General features: G+C 42.3%; 1 protein-coding gene across 1 annotated transcript in view; it reads right to left on the reverse strand.

Annotated features, from left to right (window-relative positions):
- LOC138964647 (uncharacterized) overlaps positions 1–10,323 on the reverse strand; it is a 34,582-nt gene extending 24,259 nt beyond the window's left edge. The window contains exon 1 of the mRNA XM_070336657.1: positions 9,523–10,323. Coding sequence (XP_070192758.1) covers positions 9,523–9,583 — 61 coding nt within the window. The 5' untranslated portion in view covers positions 9,584–10,323. The remainder of the gene's footprint in view (positions 1–9,522) is intronic.
- Positions 10,324–12,048: the final 1,725 nt, after the last annotated feature.

Below are 12,048 nucleotides of genomic sequence, written 5' to 3' on the forward strand. Positions count from 1 at the left end.
AAGAGCTTTCGCAAAGTCTAAAACGCTAATTTTAACAATAACAAAATGTGTGTGTGTGTGTGTGTGTGTGTTTACATGTGCGTGCGTGCGTTGGTGTGAGTGTGTGTGTGTGTGTGCGCGCGTGCGTGCGTGTGTGTATGTGTGTGTTTACTTGTGCGTGCGTGCGTTTGTGTGTGTGTGAGTGTGTGTGTGTGTGTGTGTGCGTGCGTGCGTGTGTGCGTGCGTGTGTGTATGTGTGTGTGTGTGTGTGTGTGTGTGTGTGCGTGCGTGCGTGTGTGTGAGAGAGAGTTGCACTCGGGTAAACAAATATTATTTGTTTTTGATGACAAGGTCCAAAACATAAGGTCTATATTCATACTAAGGTGTATATTTTATTGTTCATACGCATTCAATGTCAAACCTGTGTGTATAATCCATAGTAAATATGTAAAGCGCGGAGAGCATGATTCCTTGTGGATCTCGCTATGTAAGCTCTCATTATTAGTTATTCTTCAGATTCGTCAAATTCGCCAGAACCTCCCCCCAAACGGTAAGATCGATAATAACCCTTTAACTCAACATCACAGGCCGTTGCGATAACGAACAATCAGCGCTCCCATTCTCCTCGTGAAAACGAATCTGTGCAGTTTTGCCAAGGAGTTTCTCCGCATTGCTATAGCAACTGGGGAATGGACAGGAGTAGGTACTCGAACCAAGTGTTCAGTAGCCACAGTAGTCAATACATTCAACTCAAGATATAAGACGCAAGATTTTATTTTAACCATGTGAAGTACACTATGAATATAACTTGGCTTGAATACATTAAATACATTCAAATACAACAAAATGAAAGGTGCTCACGGAATTTCTTACACACACACAAACACGCACACACACACGCGCGCGCGCACGCACGCATGCACACACACACACACACACACACACGCACACACACACACACACGCACACACACACACACTCCCGATTTTACATCGTTACCACTTCATCGGTGGTACTAATTAATAGGGTTATTGCACAAATATACTTTCAACAATACAGGCCATTGCGTTCATGAGCAGTAACCACCCGGACTTTACTCATGTCAATGGCCTGGTGCAATACCTTGGAGAAGCCTCTCGCTTTGCTACAGCAACAGGGGAGATGGAGGGGAGTTGGCGAGACCAGCGTAAGAGTACAGGCTATTACGATAACGAAAAATCAACTCTCAGACCTCCCTGGCGAAAACAGACCGGTGCGAAGAAGTTCCTGGAGAAGTTGTTGCGTGTTACTATAGCAACATTGAGAAGGGAGGAGGGTGGCGTAAAAGTGGCTAAAGGCCCAAACCACCAGAGCCGCAATGCAGATCATTGCCATGACTAACACCTAAAGCTCCAACTTTTCCCAGATTTGTGTCGTACTTCGGTGAAGGTTTAAAAAAATATATATCAAACAAATATTTGTCTTAACGCTGCTTCATGTACCAACTGGGGGATAAACGATAAACTCGACCACAGGCACAGTTCATCCCGCAACATCATTTCGGCTCACTATCTCAGATGTGGCCTGGTTTTTGCGTTCAATAAGACCATCCCTCCACTTGAACGGATACTAAAAATCAACACCCTATTGCTTCCCGTGCAGCGTGAACATTGTTTTTTGGCTCACGAAGTGTAGCCTATGCGATGCTAACTTTTGTCTGTCTGTGCGTGCGTGCGTATGTATGTATGTATGTATGTATGTATGTATGTCTGTGGTAGAAACTTTAACATTTGAAGACGTCATATTACATTGACGTCACATTATGACGTACGAGGGTTAGACGTCACGCGATGGAATTACTGAAAGTCTCGGTGATTGTTGTTTTGAGCGGGCCGAGACTATTTGGCAGTCGTGTCCATGTAAGTAGGCTACATGCAGACAGACAGATCTAGATCTAGTGTCTCGCTTTCTTGCACAGTTTCACCTATGCTCTTTCTGTGTGTGTGTGTGTGTGTGTGTGTGTGTGTGTGTGTGTGTCTGTGTGTGTGTGTGTGTGTGTGTGTGTGTGTGTGTGTGTGTGTGTGTGTGTGTGTGTGTGTGTGTGTGTGTGACGGAGTGATTGAGTTTGTGTTACTGTTTGTCGATTTCTTACGTGAGCCTTGAAGGCTTCGCCTCTTGTCTTATTCAATTTCACCGACTGTCACTAGCATCCTTACAGATACCTATTCACCCCAAAAAATCACCACTCAGCACTAAAAGTCCGCAATCTGTTGATTTTTGGTATGGGTCCAAGTGAAGGGATGTTGTTATATATATATTTATTACCAATTCAGTGCCCCATATGGCTTTTTGACCAATCAGGACGGATTCTAGGTGACCCTCTAAATGTTATATAACGTTCAGGCAGGGACCCTTTTTGTTTATCAAGCTAAAAATGAACAAGACAAAGTAAACATATAAAACAGCAATATCAGTGTGATTTATTCTGAAGAATGACACTTCCAATGCTGTCAGATAATACTCTCTTTATCTAAAAAATACCGAAAAGCGAGTTTTGTCGGTGGGTGCTTTACGGAACAGGGAGGCACCGCCCATCTTCTGAGTGTGCAATGCCGACTCGCTCACTTCAAATCTAAATCATCAAAGTTCGGAAAATCAAGTGAAATTGGGTCACTCGCTTTACGTCAAATGTATCTTTACGTCATTTCCCATCCGTCTGGAGTCGGTTCTAAATCTGTCGCTCTCTGTTCAACAAGAAAAAGCGAAGCAACCGAAACGCATGTTCAACATGGTTTGTTGTGTGTCAAACAAGTTTCAAGTTTCAAGTTTCAAGTTTATTAGGCCATAACCCATGGGGGCATTTTGAACAATAAATACAATCAATACAATCATGATATATGCTAATATAGTAAAATAAAAAAAATAAATTTTTTTTTTTTTTTTTTAAATTAAAAAAAATTATGAAAAACCCATTTGACCTGTGAATATTCATCACGTAAGGTGTGTTACTCTGATTGGCTGACCCAGGTCACGAGAATTCTTTGACTGACAGGCGTAATCAGGTAGGAGCGCTCCAGTTCCCATTGCGGCTGTTCTGTCTAATTCGCGGGGTCGCTTCGAAATTTCTTTTGGTCGAATTAAATGGTAATAAAACCGTTATCTATATATACGACTTGTGTCTGTCTGTGTGTGTGTGTGTGTGTGTGTCCGCGATGCCAAGCCAAAGTTCTCGGTGGATCTTTTTCAAATTTGGAGACCGTATTCAGCTACACCCCGGACACAACCTCATCGATGAGATATTTCAACACGTGCTCTCAGCGCGCAGCGCTGAACCGATTTCGGTTTTTCTCTGGATCCATTCCCAGTAACTCTGCCTTATCTTCTCCAGTGTTTTCAGCCGCGTTTGTCTCCCTTCCTCCGTGCGGTGCGCCGGCAAAGCCGGCGTACACCCGGCATAGCCGGGTCCCCGGCGCAGCCGGGTATTCGGCTCGACTTCTTCCCGGCGTAGCCGTACCCGGCGAAGCGGGTATTCATCTAGTTTCTAGTTTCATGTCTCACAAACGATATCAGCGCTTAGAGCCAAATATTTTTGTTTTTTGTAAGGGATAGGCGCAATATAAATACACTTTATTTATTATTATTCGCCTAAAAGGCTCATGCTTGATATCTTTTTTCTCGACATGTCTGTTATCATTTGCTAACAGTCAGCATATTAGAAATAACTCATAATACCATGTAAACGCATGGGCAGATGTATGGGATGGTGAGTCGAATGATTTACACGAGAACGACTGTGCCTTTAATTAATTAAAGTTTAAAGATGATTAAAGAATGTGCTTTATGCAGCTGTTTGCGTTCGCTGTATTTAAGAGCGTCAGTTACTGTGATATATATATATAGATTGTTTTTAAATATTTGCCTATATATATAGATATATATATATACATGTTGCTCATTACTTAAATGATCATGCAAACAGTTGATCTTAGTAGTGTATTTATGTTCGATTAAGCTTTAAAATAATTTTTACAAAAAATCGTGTCTTTGTGTTATTAGAAATGCGATGTAGTGCCATAAGAAAAATGTCAATGTTTGTGTAAAATGAAAATGGACATTAAAGTTTTCTTATCTTATCTTAATATGAAGCACCTGTCCTGGTGGTATCACTGGTCTCTAGTGCCTTGAGCAAGAGGGTCGATACTGTATGGACAAACATCAATACCTTGGTTCCCAGGTGCCCCATTTTCTCTCAGAAGCGGATTATTAATTGCATTGTACACACTGACGGGAATGGTTTAGTGCTTTTCTCCGTGTGTCGCTCTTAAGACTCTTAAAGGCACAGTATGCTTCCCGTAAACCATCACAGATACTGTCAGGCTTTTAAACACAGTACAAACACCCTTTCATTTACACACTCACCGCTTTTGAACATCCTAGGTGCCCTCCGTAAAGAGCGAGCAATTTTCAAAGAATTTATTTTTGCGTGGTTTATCTTACCCCTGAGCCATCGGGAACCCGTGTGATCCAGTTTCCTTTTTTTCACAATGTAGTCGTCAGTTTGTGATTTCAATGCGACTCGCTGTAAGCTTATCTGCCATAGCACGTTATTGTGTACCTCTGAATCTTAACGCAACAAACGGCTGCGATTGAAACGAACTAGAGCGGTGGCAGTTGACTGTTCAGAGGAACGGGCGCTAGGCACAACCGTCGTCTGCTACGAGAAAGACGGTTTGCGTGACACGTTTCCGGGCTTTTCTTTTTTCAAACTTTCAAAACTTGTACTGATCTTGTCTTGGTGAAAAAAGAATTGTTTTATGATTTAAGAATGTTTGTGTAACAAGCTGTCAATTTATTATCTAGGGTCTAAAAGTTAGTTCCAGCGCCAAAACGAGGCGCCTGATTTGCCGATCAGACGGTCCACGAAAATAAATTCTTTGAAAATTGCTCGCTCTTTACGTAGGGCACCTAGGATGTTCTCAAGCGGTGAGTGTTTAAACGAAAGGGAGGGAGGGGGAGAGAGAGAGAGAGAGAGAGAGAGAGAGAGAGAGAGAGAGAGAGAGAGAGAGAGAGAGAGAGAGAGAGAGAGAGAGAGAGAGAGAGACAGAGACAGAGAGAGAGAGAGAGAGAGAGAGAGAGAGAGAGCAAACCGCGTGAACATGAATCAGAATGTTTTCCCAACAAATATTGTCACCATGAATATTCAGACCCCCCCCCCCCCCCCAAAAAAAAAAACAAAAAAAAAAACCTACTAAACTACACACACACATTTCCCCCTCTCTCTCCACACACACACATCCTGTTTACTCTAAACATTTATGGACAAGTTTAACCTCGTCCGGGCATTTTCAATTGCCAACCCGGCTGTCACCGAGTCCATTATTGCGTTGGGCGGACGAGCTTGTTGCTGACGATCGAATTCGCCTTACCAATTCCCAGTTAGTCTCCATCGCCGCTGTACTAACAAATTCATTCTCGTTAATTGCACATCTAGCGATTGGTTCGGCCCGAAACTTATTAGGAAACCGGTATCGGGTTACGAGGCCTTTCCATTTGAGCGGTGACGTCTACGTGTGTGTATGTGTTGTGGTGATGGTTGTGAAGAGGAGGGGGTGGTGATTAAGTGACGAAACAAGGTTTCACCATTATGGTGTTGTTTTTGACTATCATTCTTTTTGCTTTATTGCGTGTGTGAGGGTGTGTGTGTGTGTTTGTGTGTGTGTGTGTGTGTGTGTGTGTGTGTGTGTGTGTGTGTCTGTCACGATCACACACACACACACACACACACACACACACACGCACACATACACCACACCACACCACACCACACACACACAAATACACACACACACACACACACACACACAAACAAACATACCCCCCCCCCCAAACACATACACACAGTCGTATACATATATGCATCATTCCCGCTTTTATTGCTCCCCTCCGCATCCGCACAATCTTACAAATCCCGAAGTCTATTTTCAATTTAACTTTTCTTTTCTCCTGCCACTGCGCCACCTTATGTCAATTCAAGACTAGCACTGGAAAGCCGTGATGAAAGCAGTGATGTAAACTATCGAACAGCACCGAGGGAGGCAAGCAGGTGCGTTCGCCTTAAAGCAACACATGCCAAGCCCGAGAATTATTAGAGGGTACGGTGTCGAAAAGCACTTAAATTGGGGTCGGTGCGGGGCAGGGTTGGCCAGGTGGTGGTGGGGGTGGGGTCTTTTTTTCTTCTATTTTATTTAGGGGTGGGGGTGGGGGGGGGGGGGGGGGGGAGGGCGAATTTTTCTGTCATAAAAAAAATAGTCAAAATACTAACATTTATATATAAAAAAAATATGATGTTGACACGTCTATTTCTAAAATATTCGTATAAAGTGTCATCGCAACTTTATAAACGTTCAAATTAGTATTGCATTTTAGCCTGAAAGCTTACAATTTATTAAATTAATTAATTAATTTATTTGTTAATAAAAAAATTGTGTTTGAAATCGAAAATGGAATAACAGACATAAAAGTGGTTCCAGTGGATAATACACTTTTTGCTGAATCCTAGAATTACAGATGACATTAGGCACACAAAAAACATGAAAATCCGTGTTACGCACATTTACTTTGTAAATGATACCGAGGCAGCCCTGTCACAGTCTCGGTTGACTGGTTTCGGTCAGCGAGGACTCAGAGTCGGCGAAGACTTTATAGTTAACTTTTGATGTCAGTTTTGGCCGACAGATTGACTAAATGTTTTGATATCGCTTTACGCGACTTGTTTCATCTTGCATCTCGCCTAAATGTTGCTTGGATGACTGCCAGTACTGAAATAAATGAGTCGATGGGCAGAATCGGAACTCGTAACACAATCAAGTTTGCCCACGGAAACCCACGTTCTCCTCTTTACGTTGATTTTCTTAGCATTGTTACGGAGCATTTTCGAGTTTGCCGTTGCAACGAGTCTACAGGGTGACCCAAAAAAAAGAGTACCCAAACAAAAGGTCATAAACGTAATAAATTGAAAAAAATAAAGCAATCTTCATACAATGTATTTACACACACAAGTAGCCTCTGCATGATTTGCACAGAAAATGCTCCAAATTTTAGCGTTCTAGCTTGTCTTTCAGGAAAGTTATGCTCATATGCGGCGAGTTCAAGTTTGTTTGGGTACTCTTTTTTTTGGGTCACCCTGTAAATTGCACCCAAGCGACCGTCCCTTGGACTTTCCAAGGTTTCATTCACAAGAAAGCTTCTCCAAACATGGAATCTTCGCGAACATATTGTGAATTCATCAACATAGTCACGGAGTATTTCCAAAATTTATTATTGCACAATTGTCCAAAGCGAACGACTTCGCAGGGTGTTATTCACAAGAAAGCTTCTCCTAATTGGAGTTTTCACTACTGTCTATCTTTAATTTACCAACATAGTCGCGGAGTATTTTGGAGTTTTGCAAGAGTTTCTGAAGCGAACGTCCTTTGGACTTCGCAATGTTTCAATCCACAAAATAGCTTCTCTAAAATTGAGTTTTCACAACTACATATATTTCTAATTTATCAACATAGTCACGGAGTATTTTCGAGTTTATCATTGCAAGAGCGTCTAAAGCGAACGTCCGTCGGTGTCCTTTTTGATGACAGCACGTTTCGCCCTGCAGTCCGGACTGACGATCTAACAGCGAACGACAAGAAGAAGAAGAAGAACGTCCTTTGGACTTCGAAGGGTTTAATTCACAAGAAAGCTTCTCCTAATTGGAGTTTTCTCTACGTATACTGTCTATCTTTAATTTATCAACATAGTCGCGGAGTATTTTGGAGTTTATCATTACAAGTGTGTTTAAAGCGAACGACTTCGCAGGGTTTAATTCACAAGAAAGCTTCTCCCAAATGGAGTCTTCACTGCTCCATATATTTCTAATTCATTAAACATAGTCACGGAGTTTTTTGGAGTTTATCATTTGCAAGAGTTTCAAAAGCGAACGACTTCGTAGGTTTCAATCCACAAGATAGCTTCTCCAAAATTGAGTCTTCACTACTACATATATTTCTATTTTATCAACATAGTCACGGAGTGTTTTCGAGTTTATTATTGCAAGAGCGTCTAAAGCGAACGTTCTTTGGACTTCGAATGGTTTAATTCACAAGAGAGCTTCTCCAAATTGGAGTTTTCTCTACTATCTATCTTTAATTTATCAACATAGTCGCGGAGTATTTTGGAGTTTATCATTGCAAGAGTGTCCTTTGGACTTCGAAGGGTTAAATTCACACGAAAGCTTCTCCTAATTGGAGTTTTCTCTACTATCTATCTTTAATTTATCAACATAGTCGCGGAGTATTTTGGAGTTTATCATTGCAAGAGTGTCCTTTGGACTTCGAAGGGTTAAATTCACACGAAAGCTTCTCCTAATTGGAGTTTTCTCTACTATCTATCTTTAATTTATCAACATAGTAACGGAGAATGTTAGAGTTTAACATTGCAAGAGTGTCTAAAGCGAATGTTCTTCGGAATTCGCAAGGTTTATTTCACAAGAAAGATGGAGTTTTTCTCTACTGCATATTTTAAATTTATCAACATTGTCGCGGAATCTGTTCGAGTTTATCATTGCAAAAAGTGTCTGCGTTATAGTCTGAGGGTCCCTTGGACTTCTTACACTCTTTCTCTCCAAAATAGTGCATTAAATGACATATCGTTAAGCTAAAATGTAATGGTAACAGGCCTTATTAAACACGAATAGAGTCGAGAAAAGGGCAAGTTAGGCTGTGGAATATAATTGAGCTAACTTGCTCGTGCTATATGGCAGGGCTGGTCGGTAAGTTTGACGTTTTCTTTTATCTCCGTGGCAGTTCTGACATTTGGACAGGTAGGCAGGTGATTTTCCCCAAGCGCTAAGCATGCAACATGGCAAACGGCGGCATATTATTAGGGTAATGACACTTTCTGGTCAATGAAACTGGAATCATTTTTGTTGCCGACCGTTTTTTTCTGAATTGATTAAAGACATGTTATTATAGAAAACAAAACATAGCACATTGAAAGTGGCATACATTTTTGAGAGCACGAAGGACTAAGTTAGAATGATGCTGACACGTTTATTTATTCATGAAATATTGGTTGAAAAGTCTTTGCAGTTACCAACATAGGAAAAAGGACGGTGAGTGGTACAAAGCAACCTTTTTTGAGTGTAGTGAAACCACACTATGAAAACCTCTAAAAACCTGAGATGATTAGAGTTCTTTAACAGAAGGTATGAACAGGAAACTCGAGAATACTGGCTCGTGGGTCTTACTCTTAAAAAGGAGGGAGTCTTAAATCGGGGTGTACTTCGCGGGGAACACACACACACACCCACACACCCACACACACGCGCGCGCGCGACCCCTCCCGCTTCCCCGACACGCACACACACACACAACCCCTTCACCCCAAAACACTCATACACACACACACAGACACACAGAGACACACGTTCACACACACACACACACACACACGCGCGCGCGCGTGCGACCACTTTCCCGACACGCACACACACACAACCCCCCTCCCCCACCTCCCACAACATCAACTTACCTGAAAGATGCAGTAGCAGAGCCATGACGCCACTGTACACAGAACGAAGAGTCCAGTGCATTTCGCTGGGGAGACGCACGTTAATCACCACTCAGTTGGTCATCTCTCTGCTGTATCCATTACGCCGATTTGTAACTGTGTTTGCCAGCGAATGTTTGCACTCAAAGCACTCTTTTTGCTCAACACCCAAGTGTAAATACTTGCACACCTAACCTAATTCTTTCAATAAACAAGAAGTGCTTTGCTTAAAATCACACAATTTCAGCGAGCAGTTGCCCTCAATATGTTATTTCTTCTCGGCACAAAAGTGTGCGCACTGCATATTTAAATGTCTTTATTAAATCAGAACTGCTTTACTCTGAAACCCACAATTCCAGCTAGCAAAAAGTCAATTCTTTACAATATAAAACAGTAGGCAAACACCACTAACACACACCCCAGAAGTCATTTGCGTGCACGCAGACGTTAATCCATCATCGGTTGCTGTTCTACGCTCCGACAGAAGAGTTTTGGTGCCGGTGCAGTATATTCGCCGCCCTTGATGAGATGTAAATATACAGCAAGATGAACAGTGTTGTACTTGGTACACAAACGTTGACCCTGTCATCCAAACTGATGGGCCGAGTACGTGATCGACCGTTTTAAATCAACCTGCCGTCTTCAGAAGTGAACGCCTGGCCGCATGAGTGTCCACCCATCAAGCTTGGATGCTTAGTTGACAAATCCTTCAATGCACGCGACAAGTTCAAACTGAAACACTTGAAACCAGAATGATCGTGTTACAGGGAAGACATTGGGACTCGGTTAAACTACGAAAACTGGCAAAATGAAATCAAACTGTGAAACTGAAAGCAGACTGGACTGTCCATCTAGTGGTGAGCAGGGCAGACTGCGAACTGACCAAGTAACATGCAGGCCAGAAGGACCTAAAGTAAATGATGATGCCTGGCATTGTTCGCATCAGTGCTAGAGAAAACGGCAGAGGGGGGGGGGGGGGGGGGTGATCAATTATTGAATGCACACGGTCTGAGTGCTACTGGTGTTGGCTGAACTGGGAGTGTGTGCGTGAGAAACAATACGCTGTGCCGTTTACCACTGATCCATGTGCGGGTGAAACAAAGAGCCTTACCAAGTAAGTTGAGTGTGGACACATAAGGATGAGGATAAGATTCTATATAGTCCTGTGAGGTTACCCTCATGGAAATTCGGGCTGCTTTCTCCCTGGGGAAAGCGAGCTGCCATACAGTATACGGCGCTACCAATATTTTTTACATTCTGTCAAGTTTTGACTAAATGTTTTAACATTGAGGGGGAATCGAGACGAGGGTCGTGGTGTATGTGTGTGTGTGTGTGTGTGTGTGTGTGTCCGTCTGTCTGTCTGTCTGTCTGTCTGTGCGTGTGTGTGTGTAGAGCGATTCAGACTAAACTACTGGGCCGATCTTTATGAAATTTGACATGAGAGTTCCTAGGAATGATATCCCCGGACATATTTTTCATTTTTTCGATAAATACCTTTGATGACGTCATATCCGGCTTTTTGTAAAAGTTGAGGCGGCACTGTCACACCCTCATTTTTCAATCAAATTGATTGAAATTTTGGCAAAGCAATCTTCGACGAAGACCGAACTTTGGTATTGCATTTCAGCTTGGTGGCTTAAGAACTAATGAATGAGTTTGGTCATTAAATATCGGAAACTTGTAATTAACAAAAACATTTGTATTAAACGATCCAAAAATAATTTCATCTTATTCTTCGTCATTTTCTGATTCCAAAAACATATACATATGTTATATTTGGATTACAAACAAGCTCTGAAAATTAAAAATATGAAAATTATGATTAAAATAAAATTTCCGAAATCGATTTAAAAACAATTTCATCGTATTCCTTGTCGGTTCCTGATTCCAAAAACATATAAATATGATATGTTTGGATTAAAAACACGCTCAGAAAGTTAAAACGAAGAGAGGTACAGAAAAGCGTGCTATGCAGCACAGCGCAACCACCCCCGCGCTAAACAGGCTCGTTAATTTCACTGCCTTTTCCACGAGCGGCGGACTACGGTCATTGTGAAAAAATGGAGTGCGTTCAGTTTCATTCTGTGACTTCCACAGCTTGACTAAAATGTAGTAATTTCGCCTTACGCGACTTGTTTCTGTCTTTTTCCTGCATGCGTGTATTTATGTTTCCAAGCCCTGAGACTTTCACTCTGAACTTGGGTTCTTTATCGTGACGCATGCGTGCACACGGGGGAGTTCGGCCACTGAGGAGATTCTGCACAAAGCTGACTCTGGGAAATAAATCCCTCGCCGAACGGTGGGGATCGAACCCACGCCGATAGCGGCAACTGGTTTTGAAGCCAGCGCCGCTACCGACTGAGCTATTTCCCCGCAAGGCGTGGGGGAAACAAAGAGTGGCGCCGTTTACCACTACCTAATAACCCTCTGTGCGAGGAAGATGGAGACCTACAAGATGATTGCTAAAGGCACACTCCATCCCGTGTGAACAATTCGAATCATTATCTC

Source organism: Littorina saxatilis, linkage group LG4 (genome assembly GCF_037325665.1).
Source record: "Littorina saxatilis isolate snail1 linkage group LG4, US_GU_Lsax_2.0, whole genome shotgun sequence".
Lineage (NCBI taxonomy): Eukaryota > Metazoa > Mollusca > Gastropoda > Littorinimorpha > Littorinidae > Littorina > Littorina saxatilis.